General features: G+C 37.6%; 1 protein-coding gene and 1 pseudogene across 1 annotated transcript; both read right to left on the bottom strand.

The window, feature by feature from the left end:
• Positions 1-5,744: 5,744 nt before the first annotated feature.
• On the bottom strand, positions 5,745-6,683 carry LOC132675383 (olfactory receptor 6C2-like). Its single transcript, XM_060627757.1, has one exon. The coding sequence runs from the start codon at positions 6,681-6,683 to the stop codon at positions 5,745-5,747; it is 939 nt and encodes a 312-aa protein (XP_060483740.1).
• Positions 6,684-17,431: 10,748 nt separating this feature from the next.
• Positions 17,432-18,363, bottom strand: LOC132676224 (olfactory receptor 6C2-like; annotated as a pseudogene).
• Between the last annotated feature and the right edge of the window lie 491 nt (positions 18,364-18,854).

The following is an 18,854-nucleotide window of genomic DNA, read 5'->3' as shown; positions in this document are numbered from 1 at the left end:
GTGCAGTTTCTTGTATTGTTAACTTTTCACATCTGTATATTTTATATATTGTTTTGTTGTCCTGGGGTAGACTTACTTTGTTTGTTTTGTATATTGCATAGCAAAATGTTGGACATACATATACTCAAATATTTACTAAATTGTATACAAAACATGTGTTGGAGGCCAGAGAATTTCTAGAGCTTTTTCTCTTAGGAGAAATGACTTGAGCAAGAGACATTAGCTTTCTGGGGAGGTTTTTTTTTTTTTTTTTTGAGGTTTTTTTAACATTCAAAGTAACAAACATTTTTCTCTCTTCAGAGCAGCCACTTGAGATCAATTGTGCTGACAAACAATACATTCCCTGGGGGTCCTGGTTCTGAGAGACTAATAAAGATCCTTTTTTGCTATCTTCAAGAACAAAAGTTTAATAGCTGTTTAAGAGAAGTCATCCTAGAAATATTGGTGAGGATGGTGAAGAAATTGCAACAGGAGATTGAACACAGGTCATCAGCAAGCTAAAGAAAAGAATGAGAGAAATGGAACAATGGTGTAGAATGGCATCCTGTGTTGAATAGCCTGTAAAAGAGATGTTTAAATTTTCTTTCAAATCCATCATTTAAGTAGCTGTGCATTTTTCCAGCATGGAGAAAATAGTTGTCATTTAAAAAAATATTTTAATTATTTATTTATTTTTTAATTTACATCCAAGTTAGTTAGCATATAATGCAAAAATGATTTCAGGAGTAGATTCCTTAATGCCCCTTACCCATTTAGCCCATACCCCCTCCCACAATCCCTCCAGGAACCCTCTATTTGTTCTCCATATTTATGAGTCTCTTATGTTTTGTCCCCCTCCCTGTTTTTATATTATTTTTGCTTCCCTTCCCTTATGTTCATCTGTTTTGTATCCTAAAGTCTTCATATGAGTGAAGTCATATGATATTTGTCTTTCTCTGACTAATTTCGCTTAGCATAATACCCTCTAGTTCCAGCCATGTAGTTGCAAATGGCAAGATTTCATTCTTTTTGATTGCCGAGTAATACTCCATGGTATACCACATCTTCTTTATCCATTCATCAATTGATGTTTATAGCAGCATTATCGACAATAGCCAAAGTATGGAAAATAGTTGTAATTTAACTTATGGATTATATTTATTTTTTAATAGACCTTATTTTTTTAGAACAGTTTTAGGTTTACAGAAAAATTGAGTAGGTAGTATAGCTGGTTCCCATATATCATATGTCCAGTTTCCCCTATTATTAATATCTTATATAAATATTATACACAAACATAAATATGATGCATTTGTTACAATTAATGAACCAATATTGATATATTATTATTAAATCAAATTCATATTTTATTCATATTTTCTGAGTTTTCACCTTTCAATATCTTTTTTCGATTCCAGGATCCCATTTAGGATACCACATTCCATTTAGTTGTCATGTTATCTTTAGGGTCCTCTTGACTGTGACAGTTTCTCAGATTTTCCTTATATTTGAAGACCTTGACAGTTGTAAGGATTGTTGGTCAGATATTTTATAGGATTCCCCACCATAGGAATTTGTCTGATGCTATTGGGAAGAAGACCACAGAGGTAAAGTGGCATTTTTATCACATCATGTCAAGTAGACATACTGTCAACATGACATGATGGTTGCTATTGATCTAGATTGCCTAAGAGATTGTCAGTTTTTCCACTGTTAAGTTATGGAGTATCTACATAAATTATTTGGAGTACTTCTGCACAGAAGATTTATCTCTTCTCCCTTATTTATTAATCAGTCATTTATTTATATCAGTATGAATTCTTGGATATTTATTTTATACTTTGGGTTATTATCTAATTTTTATTTATTTTGTTAACTAAATTGTTCCAATTTTGGCCATTGGAAGCTCTTTCAGTTGTGTTCTCTGTTCCTTTGACATATGTTATCAATGTGATTATTTTTATTTTCAGGAAGTCCATACTTAAAGAAGGGTTCTAGAGACTAAGGGAAAGAGTGAATTTGGGAGGTCCTATTTACATATAAGCATCATCTTTTTACTTTTTGAGGGTGGAATACAACTTCCATGAGGTCAGAAATTTTGTCCTATCTGTTCATAAAGAGTACCTGGCACATAGTAGTTACTCAGTAACTGTTGAATGAATAAATGAAAGAATGATGACAGGTCTTGGATGGAAGCAGAAGAAATAGTATGGGTAATTATAGTGTGAGGTTTAAGTGATATTAAGTGATACCAAATTAGTTTGTATCTAATCAGGAAGGGAGAATGTGGTTTCATTAGAATTGTTGGAGCAAAGTTAAGTCAAACTCTGAGGAAATAATGTATAAATATTAAAAACATCTACTATCATGTATTATTGAACTATATGAGACCTCTTATAAAAAGAGTTCAGATTAGGCAGTCAGATCTGTACAATTGACACCTAGTATAGAAGTGATAAACTGGCATTTATTATTAAGAAAATTTTAAAATACTTCCTTTGTTAAAGGTATTTGCTCTTGGAGAATTATAGAGACAAGATTAAATGTATAGAACATAAACAATGCAAACCAGTTGGGGAATAATGACAAAATATGTGGAATTAACAAGAATGGGCTGTATGCAAATAGGAAATCATTTGAGGAAGAAAGGATGAGAGGAGGGAAATAGAAGATGGATTTGAGCTGGGCTCTGAAAAATTACTTATGTTTGAATGGGGTATAAATAGATTTGAATAGGGGAAATTTAAGGGTATTTCATGTAGGTGACTATCATGTGAAAAGCTTAGATTTTGGATTAGGGTTAATGTTGAGGAATTGCAGCAAATGTTTAGTGCGGTTGAACATAGATTTTGGCAATTCCTGACTGCTAAGAGAATGAGTTTCAAAACTAAGATCTAGAAGGTTCTAGAAGATTTAAAGCAAGAAGTAAACGAATTAAAATAGTGTTTTAGGATACTATGTATTGTAATATTGCTTAGGATGACTAATACAGATATCATTGGGCAGTTGTCAAGATAATTCTGGTTGAGAGATAAAATTTTAGATTAGAAACATGATGGGAATATGAGATGTGAACAAGAAACTTTTTTCTGAGATGTAAACAAGGATTTTTCATGGAAGAAACTGATAATACTGAGTGACTGAAATGGGTATCTAGAAGGAAGAGCTGAGGGAGAGCAGTCTGGCTCTAAAATGTGCCCCTTCCATGTGAAGGGAACTTACACATAAAATTAAGTTCAAGAAAGTTCTGAATATTTTCATTATTCAAACTGGGCAAAGTGAGAAGTCATGATCAATTTCGGTAATATTTGAGTTATGTTTAGGAACTAGAGTTGGGTCTAAGCATGACCTCATTTGTTTGATGTACTTACTACCCTCAGCTCCAAAGACCTGATATAATGCAACCCTTTTTCATTTTCTCTTAGTGAGTAAGTGAACAAGAGGGGAGTATCTGTTTCATGAACCTACTGAATTTCCAATATTGAACCTATCCAGATGCACTTGGTTCTTTTTTTTTTTTAATTTTTAATGTTTATTTATTAAAAAAAATTTTTTTTAATGTTTATTGATTTTTAACAGAGAAAGACAGCATGAGTGGGGGAGGGGCAGAGAGAGGGAGACACAGAATCTGAAACAGGCTCCAGGCTCTGAGCTGTCAGCACAGAGCCTGACGCGGGGCTCGAACTCAGGAATTGTGAGATCATGACCACCTGAATTGAAGTCAGACGCTCATCTGAATGAGCCACCCAGGAGCCCTGCACTTGGTTCTTAAATGGCAAGTTAGGCAGTTAGGTATGGTATTTTTTTCAATCTACAATATTCTTCCCCTTCCCCTTCCCTTTCCCCTTCCTCTTCCCCTCCTCCTCCTTCTCCTCCTCCTCCTTCTCCTCCTCCTCCTTCTCCTTCATGTTAATTTATTTTTGAGCGGGGTGGGGGGAAGGGAGGATGGAGAGAGGGAGACACAGAATCTGAAGCAGGCTCCAGGCTTTGAGCTGTCAACACAGAGTCTGACATGGGGCTTGAACTCATGAACTGTGAGATCATGACCACAACAGAAGTCAGATGCTTAACTTACTGAACCACCCAGGTGCCCCAAATCTACAATATTCTTAACTTTTTTCATTATCATTCAAAGCAAACAATGAAATTCATATACAAACTTTGCCTGCTAAAGATTCACAAATCAGGGGCGCCTGGGTGGCTTGGTCAGTTAAGTGTCCGACTTTGGCTCAGATCATGATCTCAGGGTCGGTGAGTTCGAGCCCCACGTCGGGCTCTGTGCTGACAGCTCAGAGCCTGCAGCCTGTTTCAGATTCTGTGTCTCCCTCTCTCTCTGTCCCTCCCCTGTTCATGCTCTGTCTCTCTCTGTCTCAAAAATAAATAAACGTTAAAAAAAATTAAAAAAAAAAAAGATTCACAAATCAGGTGAAGTGATCAACCCAACCATTAAGTAAATACATACATCATATAGATTCAGGCTTAAATTAATTATCAGAAGGGAAGCTAGGCAACATTTAGTGGGATTTTGTTGTTTTTTTAGAAATTTTAAATGAAAAAAGAAGAAAGGCCTTGGAGAATGGAGTTCCATTTTCCCTGAATATTTTTGAAATGTAAAAGAAACTTATATGATAGCCATTACCTTGTATGAACAATTGAAAATAAAGGGTACACAATAAAAAATACATTTGTGCAACTGGATGATATCTAATAAACATAGATAATGGTTGTATATGTACTATGAGAGCATACAACTTTACTGTCACAATTACTGTTTTTTACCCTTTAAGAGAAAGAATTCCAACTATTTGGTCCAAGGTCCCTAAATAACTGTTACTCACCCCTCCCCCATGTCTCCTCCTTTTTCTATTATTTTTTTTTGTGATACCTGGATTTTATCTTCAGTAGTCAGTTTATGCTAAGCAACCAAATGCCCCTTCTCAAATTAGTAACATTTTTTATTTTTGATCAGGCCTCCTAATCTGTAACATTTATCTTTTTTAAAAACTGAGGTAAAGTTGATATGTAACATTATATAAGTTTCAGGTCTATATCATTATAATTGACATCTGTATACATTTTGAAGGGATCACCACCACAAGTCTAGTTACTACCCACCACCATACACTTGATCCCCTTCACCCATTTCGCCCACCTCTCACTAACATTCTTCTTAAATCAAGGGATAATGTAAGTCTGGATATTGAAGAAGTTATCTGACCAGGACTTAGTTGTTGTATCCCTAAATCTAGTCTTGTTCTCCTTGAGTTTATGTTTAAACACCATCAACGATAATGTCAGTAGAACACACTCAGTACGGGGCGCCTGGGTGGCGCAGTCGGTTAAGCGTCCGACTTCAGCCAGGTTACGATCTCGCGGTCCGTGAGTTCGAGCCCCGCGTCAGGCTCTGGGCTGATGGCTCGGAGCCTGGAGCCTGTTTCCGATTCTGTGTCTCCCTCTCTCTCTGCCCCTCCCCCATTCATGCTCTGTCTCTCTCTGTCCCAAAAATAAATTAAAAAAAAAAAAAAAAAAAAGAACACATTCAGTACTTGGAAGTCTTGTTCTTTTTCTTCTGTAGTCATATCATGTTTCAGGATATGGTACACTCAAAAAATTTCCAGAAGGGGCAGAAGATTTTTGAGGATAAATTGGCTTAAAGGAAAGAATCTAGTTAACTTAAACCATTTATTTGGCAAATTTATGAATGTTGCTCATGGGTTATTTGGATTCAAACTTAATTCAATGTAGCCTCAAAGAACAATAGTCTCTTACTTCTTGGTGAGAAATACAATCCGTTTTACTGTGTCTTTGAAGGCATCTTTCACTTGTTTGTTTCGAAGTGTATAAATGAATGGATTAAGCAAAGGGGCAACTGAAGTAGTGAGCACAGACACTACTTTATTAGTAGCTACCCCTTCCTTTGCTGAAGGTTTGATGTAGATGAAGATACAGCTGCCATAAGTGATGGAAACCACAATCATATGGGAAGAGCAGGTGGAAAAGGCCTTTCTCCTTTGTTGGGCAGAAGGGAATTGTAGAATGGTCTTAATGATGTATGTGTAGGAGAGGACTACACACACTAAAGTAATAATGAGTGTCAGCACAGCAAAACTCAAAACAATTCTCTCTATTAACACTGTGTCTGAGCAGGTTATCTGCAAAATAGGAGATGCATCACAGCCAAAGTGATCAATCACATTTGAGTCACAGAATTCCAGCTGGAGGCCCATGCCAAGAGGTGGGAGGATGATTAACAGTCCAGCGAACCAACAACAGAGAATGAGGGTAGTACAGACTCTGTTGTTCATGATGGTTGTGTAGTGCAGGGGCTTACAAATGGCCACATAGCGGTCATACGACATGGCAGCAAGGAGAAAAAATTCTGTTGCTCCAAAGAGGACAACAAAAAATAATTGGGTGGCGCAAGCATTGTAGGTAACAGTATTGTCTCCAGTTGTCATCATATACAGGAATCTGGGAATACAGACAGTGGTGAATGAGACTTCTAAGAAAGAGAAATTCCGGAGGAAAAGATACATAGGAGTTTTAAGATGGGAATCCAAAAGTGTGAGGGTGATAATGATGAGGTTTCCAGCCACACTCAACATGTAGGTGAGAAACAAAAATACAAAAAGCAGAACTTGTATTTTGGGGTCATCTGTTAATCCCAGAAGGATGAATGTTGTTACTGCTGTGCAATTTCTCATCACTGCCTTGCACCAAATCAAGAGGGATTCCACCTGGAGAGAGAAGTATCATAAGAAGCTAGTATTGGAACCTGAAGGAAAACATCCTGGCAAGCCTACTCACATGCACTTTCTTCTTTTACTTAATAATCAATTTGTTAACAGAGAGAACATTTATAGGAAATATCCAATATGGATCTTGTGCTTATAACTCTCTAATTAGAAAGCATATTTACAAAAATGTCAAATAAAAACAAAATGAAACATAAATCATGTCTGATATGCAGTTTCTCAACAATATTGCCATGTTGTACAGATTTTATTTGTCTTTATACTGGAGGCAATTATGTTAGTTTTGAGCCCCCACCCCATCCTTATCTTCCTTTGTTTTTCCACACCATGTTGAAATGCTCCATTTTCAAGAAGGATCTGTTACTTAGTATTTTTTTGTGTGTTTTAAAATTAAAACTTATTTTTTTAGAGTAATCTTAGGATCACAAGAAAATTGAGGGGAAGATACAGAGATTTCCCACACACCTCCTGCCTTCACAAATGCATAACCTCCTGCATTATCAGCATCCGCATCAGAGTGGTACCTTTGTCATGATTGGTGAAACTACATTGAGACATCAGAGTCCATAATTTACATTATGGTTCACCCTTGGTGTTGTACATTTTATAGGTTTAGACAATTGTTTAACTAGTATTTTATGTTGATCATCTTCTGTTATGCTGAATTTTAACAATAGCACATTCATTTAAAAGCATTAGTTCTGCTCTTTGCACTTTGAATTTTTTCTGAATAGGGAGATAAAAAGTTTAAAATACAAAGATATAGTTTTGTTTTTCACCCTGTGTCCTAGGCAATGAAAGTATTTTAAAGCCAGGTTGGGACTGCTTAGGCAGAGGTTTCCTGAGGTAGTATAAAGAAACTTTTTCTGGAACTTGAATATAAATCCAAATTTACATATACTTTATGTATAAGTCCAGTTGTGGTGCTTTGGGTCATGGATAGAGCTCAGAGGGAATGATCTGTGGTATTTGTTTCTTTGCCAGCCTGCTCAGCCTGAGCAGCCCTGTGCACTCAGCCTTCAGAATCTGCATTAGGGTTTATCTTAGTGATCTCTTTGAGCAATTTCTGCTGCTCCCAGCTTCAAATCAACTTTCCTTGCTAATTTACCAACCAGCTCTCTAACCCTACTGCTTCTGTTCTGAGTGTTGATATTTGTGACTTGCCCAAGCAACATCCAGAAACAAATAGACACATAATGAACCAATCTTCGTAAACAAGTTATAAAGTACCCTACCTTTCTCAATGACACTTGTCACTGTCCATTTCTGCACCTCCCAGGAGTGTTAAGCCTCCCTGTACTCCAACTTACATTTTTTATCCAGAAATCCCATTAGAGAGGTGCTCAGGAAATTCCCCCTCCTTCATGTCAAAACTTAGTCTCATTGAGATTCATATTTCTCTCTCAGCTGCTCTCAGGTATCTGTTCTGTAAAGGAAGATCCAGTAAATGCATTCTCATTGAGGATATCAGTAGTTAATAATAACTTGATATATGGGCCTATAATATGTCTTTGTGTTTTAATAGGGGGAATTGATTGTTAAATGAGCAAATTTGGGCATAATTTAAGTGTTTGTAGGGAAATCCTATACACTTTTACACAAGAGCAAAAACGAATTTCTCATGTTTTAAACAATTGTCCCAGTTATACCCAGTGTATGTTTTCTGAACAGAGAATCAAAATTGCATTAGGTTACTCCTACATTGCTCAAATAAATCATCTACATTTATTTATCCAAATAAATATCTAATGAGCCTCTGCTATTTATTTATTTATTTATTTAATACAATTTATTGTCAAGTTGGCTAACATACAGTGTATACAGTGTGCTCTTGGTTTCGGAGGTAGATTCCCATGATGTATCACTTACATACAATACCCAGTGCTCATCCCAACAAGTGCCCTCCTCAATGTCCATCACCCATTTTACCCTTTCCCCCTCACCCCCTCCCCCATTCACTCTCAATTTTTTCTCTGTATTTAAGAGTCCCTTATGGTTTACCTCCCCTCCTCTTTGTCTGTAACTATTTTTTTTCCCTTCCTGAGCCTCTGTTATTTAAAGAACATCATAACCGAGACTGGAGCTCCAGTCATTAATAAGTTGCTTCCCCAAGGAGATTTCAGGCTACCAGTAGGAGACAATATTTCGTTTTGGTGCATACTCAGTGACATCGTAATACAAGATAACAGTGAAAATGCAGCTTTGGATTTGGGATGATAACTACTCCATGCTTGTTCCTTGGCAATCACTCTTAGTTATATTGGTAGCTATTTATATTTTCCTATATTCACTCAGTTTTTCTAGTTTTTTTTTTCTTTTTATGAAGTTGGCTGTGACATCTGTCATCATAAACTGAGTTAGCAAGGCGTATTGCTCAGGATTCACAGGATTTTGGAACAGAGACAACCTCTCCCCCCCTTACCTCATAGGAGAAATGACTTACTGGAGGGATGGTATCTTGCCATGTACTTGCCAGGAGAAGACTCTGATAGGTCAAACAGAATGATGGGTCAGGTTCATTTCTCCATTCCTAATTTTTCTCCCTCCCTCCCTTCCACTGTAGAAGACTTTAAATCTTTATACTGGCTATTGACATTGTAATTCCATTTCTCTTTCTCTTAGGAAGTTCTTAGGATCTAAAATTATTCCTCTATTATCAAAATGTTAATTCTTCTACATTGATAAGAAAGACTGACGAACTCAGTCATATTAGCATTTGACTGATCATGAATTTAATGTTTAAAATGCCTAATATGATATGTGTTAACCTTAAACGACACAGTTTTAAGTCATGAAGCTTGTTGTGACTTTTAATAATGCAGTTAAGTCTGTGGGAGCAGATCCTTTGGATCTAAGACTGCTACATTTTGTTTTTTCCCAGAAATCAATCATACCAACGCTCTCTGTTATATTGGGAAAATTTCTCTGGGAGACTAAAAGTTATTTATTTAGTTTGAATTCAGATCAATTAACATTTGAAACAGTTTCATTAAACAAATAATACAGTTTATCACCCTCTTCCCATAAGTAGTGTTTAATTAATGTTCTCAGTTAGGCCTTGAGGACTTACCTATGCAAAACTACCTACTCTCAGTCACTTTGGAAGTTGGATGAGTGACTGAGAGTCAGTTTATTCCTTCATTGACTGCCTATTACAGGTGACTATATTTGAGAGACTTTGATGCTCCTTATGTTTGGAACAAACCTCACTGAGTCTTCCTTTGGGACGGAGGCTGCCCATGTACTAGAGAGTAGAGATTCAAGAAGAGTAAAAAAAGAGAAAAGTGGCAAAAAGGACCCAAATAACAGATAGAGAATAAGGGGAGGTTCCCTGTAAGTTAATTTATAATACTGCCATTATTTTATCTCTATGACATTAGGGTATTATTGGGTGTCAGTGTCTTTTCTGTTGCCTTTTATTTTTCTCTTTATTAAGAGCTTCCTCAGCTCATAGTTATAAATTAACCATGGGAAGAAAATCCTAACTTCATGTTCCTTCAAAATAACAGCATATCAGAAATGATTGTTGACTACTTTTCTGCACTATCAATTATGATGAACTGAATTCCAGATTTTAAAACTGTGTTCACCCTCTGCTCATGTTTGGAGAATTTGGAAAAATGTGGCATGACAATTACGCACTTACTTTTCCAATAGTTCTTTATCTGAGACCCTTGAGGGAACCACAGTTTGAGTAGCATTCAGTTGGTGAAGGGTTCTGTGTGTACTTCTGTTCCCACTCTCATATTCCACCTGTCACAACCCCCAGCCTCACCTTCCACACAAGTGTGTGTGCACACATGCACTCTTTCACAGACAAGGCTGACAATTGACTGACCTCTCCTAGACTACCATGGCTTCTGATATTAGGAGCCCAGTTTCAGCCTCCTCTTCTCTCAGCAAGTCTAAAATGGCACCAGATACCAGATTTCCCAGTCATTCTGTTAGTTTAAAGGACGAAAAGATGCAGAGGTAAAGGAAGTTTCTCTCTAGTTTTGTCAGAGGGGCACATTTGATCTTCCTGGGCAGGGAGGCAGGCTTCCCTGCAAATTCTATAGTAGCATCATTTCTTTTATATGTTAGTATGTTACCAGTGCAGAGGGAACATCTGAGTGAACAAGATAGTCCTTGGTGACCCAGTTTTAAAAATTACTAATGAATTGGTGGCAGTATAATCAACAATGTAAAAACACATGCAGCAATGGGAACAATGTCCTCAGAGACCTTGAGGATGGTCTGATGTCATCTGAATTCCATTTTGATTTCTTTGTTGAATCTTTATATTTCTCCTAGAACTAGACACTCTGGCACTTTATATATATATTATGTATTATTTTTGATATAAATCATAAAGTAAAAAGAAGCTATCCTCATTTTACAGAAGTAACTGAAGAGCAGACAAATGATTGGTCAGGAGTGCCTAGGTGGCTCAGTCGGTTGAGCGTCTGACTCATGATTTCAACTCAGGTCATGATCCTAGGGTGGTGGGATTGAGCCCTGCGTTGAGCTTGCATCGGGTTCCATCTGCTTAAGATTCTCTCTCCCTCTCTCTACCCTGCTTTCTCTCTCTCTCTCTCAAAGACAAACAAACAAAATTAAAAAAACAAAACCAACCAAACAAAAAATGACTGGTCAGAGTGTCCCACAGTGGTGGTGCAGGTTTTGGATAAAAGTTTATCTGAATACAAATATCCTTCTTTCCTCATGCTACTCTAACTACTTGTCCTAATATTTAAGAGACTTACCCATATTTAAATGTCAAACTTGATGTTCTCTTAGTGCTACCTGGCCTTTCTTTTCATTGTTCCTCCTTCTACGTAAGACTTTTCAGGTAGCCAATGAAACTACTCTTGGAGGTTGAAGCACTGGAGTTTTGCATCCCAAATACTGGATAAAAAAATTGCCTGGTTCCAGGATATGTTTTTGATTTTGCTATAGTTTATTACTGCCCAGCGAACTTGAATAGAGCTTTTTCTTTGACTCTCTTTGCTGTCACTTCTGTTGCTGTTCCTATTGATCCTGGTGTCACATGATGGAACAGAGGTGTTCTTCCTGTCCCCACAGAAGCAGGTGTCTTTGCTGTCCCTGTACTCGATCCACCCATTGCTCCTCTGCTGAGGTTTGTCACACTGACTAGCCACATCAGATCACACTTTTGTCATCCCATTGTTGGCAGAGAGCGATTCAAAATCTTCCCTGGCATGGGGGATAGGCTGGGGAGAAAGGAGATCTCTCTCTATATTTAGAGTTTTTGAAGAACATCCTGATGGGCTGTGGCAGAGACTGGAGATATCCGGTCTGGTATTTTTCTTCCCATATCCACAGCAACTGAACCTCAATTTTATACAGGGGGCAAAGTGCCTGGATGAAATTCTATACAGCTATGGCTAAGATTATGGCCAATGATACACACATGATACACATGATTTTAATCACTATTGTTGCTATATAGCCATTAATTTCCCTACAAATAGTGCTTTAGGTGCATCCCACAAATTTTGATATTCGTTTTCCAGTTAGGGGTGTTTCTCAGGAAAATTTGTTACTGATTTCTTATTTAATTCCATTTGGCCAGATAATATACTTTATATCATTTGAATCATTTAAAATTTAATGAGGCTTGTTTTAGAGCCCAAAATATTGTCTAACTTGATAAATATTACCTGGGAATTTTAAAACAGCTCTACTCTTTTTGTTCTTAGGGTGTTCTATAGATGACAGATCATGTTGATGGAGCTAAGACTTCTGTATACCTAATGAATTTCTGGGTTATGATTCAGCTAATTATTGAAACATGCGTGCTGACATTTATTACTATAATTCTGGTTTTTTCCTTCTTGCCTGGCAGTTTTTTTTTTCTTCATTGACATTGTCCTTTTTTTATTTCTTCAAATTATAATCCACTCTTATTAGAAACCCTAAACATACTAAGGAACCGAGTCTCCGTATTCTGAATATTTTTTTAAAAAAAATAAAGCAATTGGGATTTTCATAACCTTAAGATAGCACAGATTTGCAACTTTGACCAAATTAACCGTGACTTTACTGTTATTTCACCAAATAAATAAATTTCAACTGGAGAACTTGAGAATTTCCTCTTAATGGTTTTCTCACTGCAGACTAAATTCCCATACCTCCTCTTCTGATATTTAGTGACTGAAAATAATTTGCAGGGGGGCTTCCTGGAAGCATTCCAGTGCAAACAACCTAGAGAGTTATAGTTCTTCATTAAAAACAGGCTAATTTAAGCTTAATTGCCCTTTGGCTGATCTTTCTGGCTCTAAGCTCATTCATTCATAACCACAAATATAATACAACAAAATATAGCATTTTCTTCTTTATAAAGATTTTTTCCAAAACTATTTTTTCATTTAAAAGCATAATGGCACCACAATGTGGTAGATTGCATTGTTGTTCCCAATTTTTTCCCATCCTAACATCAACACTCTTCTCATGGCCTCATTGTAGGTGGAGTAAACTTTCTTGTCCCTTGACTTTGGGCTTAGCCATGCCACTTCCTTGGGTCAGTGGCCTGTGGCAAGAAATGATGAAACATCATTTCTGAACCTAGAATCTAAGAAGCTTCATGTTATTCCTTGTAACCTCTTGTAGCTCTTGCCTGGCAGTTTTATCAGCTTTTGTGTCATGTATTTTTGAAGCTCTTTATTTATTAAAAATGTTTTTCAATGTTTATTTATTTACTTATTTATTTTTTTTTTTTGAGAGAGACAGAGCACGAGTGGGGAAGAGGCAGAGAGAGAGAGGGAGACAGAATCCGAAGCAGGCACCAGGCTCTGAGCTGTCAGCACAGAACCCCACTCAGGGCTTGAACTTGTGAACCATGAGATCATGACCTGAGCTGAAGTCGGAGGCTTAATCAACTGATGCACCCAGGCGCCCTGAGGCTCTTCATTATATGCATAAGTTTTTAGGGTAGTTAAGGTTTCTTGAAGAATAAACCCCTTTGTCATTGAAAAAAAACTACTCTTTTATCCTAATTAATATTCTTTGCTTTAATCTACATTGATGTTAATATAGCCACTCCAACTTTTTTTGATTAGTGTTATCATTGTATATATTTTCCCATTTTTAACCCCCCCATTTCTGCCTTTATTTTAAAAGTTAGTTTTCTTTAGACAGCCAAGAGTTGCCTCGTTTTTTTCCTCCCAATGTGACAATTTCTTTCTTTCTTTCTTTTTTTAGTCAAGCATTTATTTGGATAAGAAAGGAGTCCCCAGCACTAGGGTCTGGGGGACTGGCCTGGGTTTCAGGCCTGGGACCCAGCAGCCTGAACAGGCTGGGAGAGGCACTTTTTCTTGCTGAGGTTGGTGAGGGTCTGGGCCTGGTTGGATCAGTAGAGAGCCATGAAGTTCTCTGGAGGAAGGATAGGACCTCTGTTCTCTTCCACCTGGCCCATTGTCAGAAAACTGGCTCCTTTCTTCATGCCGGGGGCACTGCTTGCAGGGCAGGCAAAACCTGAGGGGAGTGTCAGTGAGTGCCGAGGGCATCTTCAGGCCTCCAGTTTTGTCAGCACCAATGAGACTGACAGAGAAGTGAGGCCCTGCCCTGGGCGCCGAACCATGGACTGTGCTGTTGGCAGTCACCACCAGGTTGCTGGTTCAAAAGTTGCTCTGCAAGGTGCCTATCTATCGGCACTGCTTTGGGCAGGGGACACGGGGTGCATTGGGGCTCCCCTGGAGCTGCCTGGGTCTCAGATGAGGACTTTCAGTTTCTCCTCAGTGGGAGTCTTGGCTTGGGGTCAGAGTTGGGGAGTGGGGCATCCTCCCCCGGCCCCGGGCCTGCCCTTCTTTGGCAGCACAAAGAGGCAAGTGTCTTGTAAGAGATGGAGAAGCTGTTGGCCATGACATTGAGGTCAGAGATGAGCTGGAGAAGGAGCTCATTCCCTGTGGAGGAGATGGGACCTGAGGCTGTGTCACAGCAGAGATTTGCCTCTTGGCCTCATCGCTGGCTGCTCCGTTGAACATGCTGACGGAGCTGTAGCAGAGTAGGTGTCAGACTCCAGAAGCCAGACTTCCCCGACGTCAGCGAGATCACCTCGTTTGCAGTGACTCATAACAGGTGTAATTTTACATTTTTGGTTTGAGTGCAAACAGTTCTGGGTCTGCTTTTGTTACCCACCAGAGCGAGCTCAGTGCCTGGGACATACCAATTGGTCAATAAATCTTTGCTGGCTGCATGCTGGAGGAGCCAAAGGCAGCCCGTTGCTGGGGGTCGGTATCTGGTTTGGAGGCATGATGATGTCCCATTGTGACAATTTCTGCCTTTGAAGTTTGATGTTGACAGAATTTACATATGATATGATTGTTGATATGCTTGGAATTAAATATAATTTACTATTTGTTTCTTATTGGTACTTTTTCTTTGTTTCTTTTTTCTAATTTTGTGCTTTCTTTGAGATTAATTCCCTTTGATTCCATTTGTCAACCTATTTGTTATTAACATGTGTTATGTTATTTTTGGATTTATTTTTTTTTAGTTATTTAAAAATGTTTTATTATTTTTGAGAGAGAGCATGAATGGGAATGGGGAAGGGGCAGAGAGAGAGGGGAACAGAAGATCCCAAGTGGGCTCTGTACTGACAGCAGCAAGCCCAGTCCAGGCTCGAACTCACAAACTGTGAGATCATGACCTGAGCCGAAGTCCTATGCTCAACCAGCTGAGCCCCAGGCATCCCTGGTTTCTTTATAGTATACATATTAAACCTATCATAATCTACCTTCATTTGAAGATATATCACTTCATATAATTATATACATACAATATATACACAAGTCATACAAGAGTAAACTATGTTTACTCTTCTGCCTTTATGCTACTGCCCTCATACATTCACTTTTACATATGAACTCCACAAAATAGTGGAGAATTTGCAAGTCTTGTGACTTTTTGGTAGGAATGTAAAATGGTGCAACCATTGTGGAAAACATTATAGAGATGCTTCAAAAAATTAAACATGGAATTACCACATGATCCAACAATTCTACTTCTCAGTATATACCTAAAAAAATTGAAAGCAGCAGATTAAACCAATATTTGTACACCAATACTCATAACAGTGTTATTCACTATAATCAAAAGATAGAAGCACCAAAATGTCTACTGACAAATGAATGGATAAAGAAAATATAGTATATACATGCAAGGAAATGTTATTCAGCATTAAAAAGTAATATAATTCTGACACATGCTACAACATGGATGAAATTAAAGACATTATGCTAAGTGAAATAAGCTGGACACAAAGGTAAATTATTGTATAATTCCACTTAAATGAACTACCTAGTATAGTCAAATTGGTGGAGACAGAAAGTAGAACAGTGGTTGCCAGAGGCTGGATATAGGGGTGATGTGGTGTTATTGTTTAATGGGTGCAGAATAAAGTTTGGAAAGATGAAAAACTTCTGGAGAAAAATGTTGCTACCAATGACATTAGAGAAATCACTGTGTTCTTATCTAGGATTTTTATGGTTTCAGTTCTCACACTTAGGTCTTTAATCCATTCTGAGTTTATATTTGTGTATGGTTTTAGAAAGTGGTCCAGTTTCATTCTTTTACAGGTAGCTGTTCAGTTTTCCCAGCACCATTTGTTGAAGAGACTGTCTTTTCTTTATTCTTATCTCTTTTGTTATAGATTAATTTACTTAAGGTGTGAGTTTATTTCTGGACTCTCTATTGTGTTCCGTTGATCTCTGTATGTTAACTAACTGGAATTTAATAAAAACTTAAAAAAAAAAATGAAAATGAGTAGCACTCTTTGTTACCTAATAGAATTTTATTATCATTTGGGGTGAATGTTGGTGGTAGGAATAGCAGGGAAGGTAGGAGATGAGATACCATACAAGATCTTGCCATCTAGCTTAGACATGAGTCAAGCACCCATTAAATGTTGATTTGTAGAAATATCCATAATACTTTACAGTCTTCCTATAAGTAGATGGGTTTTGTCACCCCTTGAATGTTGGCTGCCATTATGGCTTGCTTTTACCAAGTGGCTGCTATCATGGAATGTTTTAGTGGAAAATGAGGAATATAAGAACTGTAACTTTGGTTGTTTATTTTGAAGTATCTGGAGACCTTGCAGAAAGAAAAGTGATTATCTCAGGATTTTAAATTTCCATCTCAAGGTATGAAAAAGGAGTTAGGAAACTATGACTTCCCTAAAAAAAAAAACCAAAAACCTGTATCTCCTGTAACTACAGGATTGAAACTTTTGGAAACCCAACCAAGTCTAATCTTGTGGATGAGTTAATTTTGATGCAAATTGAATTCACAATCTCCAGGGGTTACTAGAGGGCACAGGTTAGTAGATTTTACTGAAGCCCCAGAGAAGCAGACACTTATTATCCTGTTCAAGGGTTTGATCTCTTCTTGTCTGAAAAACATGTAATGACCTCTTTTGAGGTCATTTAAACTTGTTCAAGACTCACCCCACTTTATCTCCTTGCTTGGTGTCCAACAACAGACTCAAGTTCAAACAGACTCCAGGGTATTGTAAACACACTATGACCTAGAAAAAGGTAATATATACACCAAAAAAATTTGGAGACAGTAAATTTGTATCAACAAAAACCTGTGGAATATCTATGGGAATAGATCACAAATGTTTTGGAATCAGGATAAAGTGAGAAGTGACATTAGATATCTATTTTTTTAATTTAAAAAATCTTTTTAGTTTTCTAATCCTTTGAAAGAAATGCCATCTTTTTAATTGAGTATTTGAAGGCTTGTTTGACTTGCTTATTCCATAGTGTGTAAATGAAAGAGTTTATCAATGGGATAACTGAGGTTTTGAGCAATGACACCACCTTATTAATGGCAACTCCTTCCTTTGCTGGTCTGATATAGATGAAGATGCAGCTTCCATAGGAAGATGGAGACTACGATCATGTGGGAAGAACAAGTGAAGAAAGGCTTTTTTCTTTGCTGAGCTGAAGGGAGTCTTAAAATAGTCTTGATGATGTATGTGTAGGACATAATTACACAGAATAATGTGACTATGAGGGTCAGCACAGCCATGATTAAAATAAGTTGCTCTACAAATTGGTGTCTGAGCATACAATCTTCAGAAGAGGAGATGCATCACAGCCAAAATGGTCAATGAGATTAGAGTTACTGAAATCTAGCTGGACTCCCAGGCTAAGCGGTGGGAGTATGACAATTAACCCAATCAGCCAACAGCAAAGGACAACCATGGTGCATACTCTTTCACTCATGATGGTACTGTAGTGCAGGGGTTTGCAGATGGCCACATAGTGATCATAGCACATGCAATTAGAAGAAAAAATTCTTTTGCTCCGATGAGGATGACAAAAAAGAATTGGATGGCACAAGCATTATAGGTAACATTTTTGTCCCCAGTTGTCAGGCTGTACAGGAATCGAGAAACACAGACAGTTGTAAATATTATTTCTAAGATGGAAAAATTCCAAAGGAAAAAGTACATGGGTGTTTTGAGGTGAGAGTCAACCGGAGTGAGGAGAATAATGATTAGATTTCCAGCACCAGTGAAAATGTAGGTGAAAAACAGAAATACTGAAAGAAAAACCTGTAGTAGTGGGCTACCTGTCAATCCTAGTAGAATGAATGTTATTGCAGAATGATTTTTCATCACTGTCTTCAGATATATAATGAGTCTGTATTAATAAATCACAAACCTTGAATCTGAGGAATAGAACATAAAAATAATATTTCAATACCTATATAGTGAAAAGTAGCCCAGCAGGCCAGTAGAAGCACATTTTGACACTTTTATTTGTCAGTAATCTGATGTTAGAAGTGATTGCATTGTGCTTCATTTCCCTGGACTCTGCTTTACCTTGGGCTTCAGAATGTGGTTTATAGAATAGATCCCTCTGGAGTTTCATTTCCACTCCAGTTACAGGAGTGGAAAGTTTTTTTTTTTTAATGTTTATTTATTTTTGAGAGAGAGAGAGACAGAGCGCGAGTGAGGGAGGGGCAGAGAGAAAGGGAGACACAGAATCCAAAGCAGGCTCCAGGCTCTGAGCTGTCAGCACAGAACCCAATGTAAGGCTTGAACTCATGAACGTGAGATCATGACCTGAGCTGAAGTTGAAAGCTTAACAGACTGAGCCACCCAGG

This window comes from Panthera onca, chromosome B4 (genome assembly GCF_046562875.1).
Source record: "Panthera onca isolate mPanOnc1 chromosome B4, mPanOnc1 haplotype 2, whole genome shotgun sequence".
Lineage (NCBI taxonomy): Eukaryota > Metazoa > Chordata > Mammalia > Carnivora > Felidae > Panthera > Panthera onca.
The sequence above is the reverse complement of the archived record's forward strand: the minus strand, read 5'-3'. Positions and strand labels throughout refer to the sequence as shown.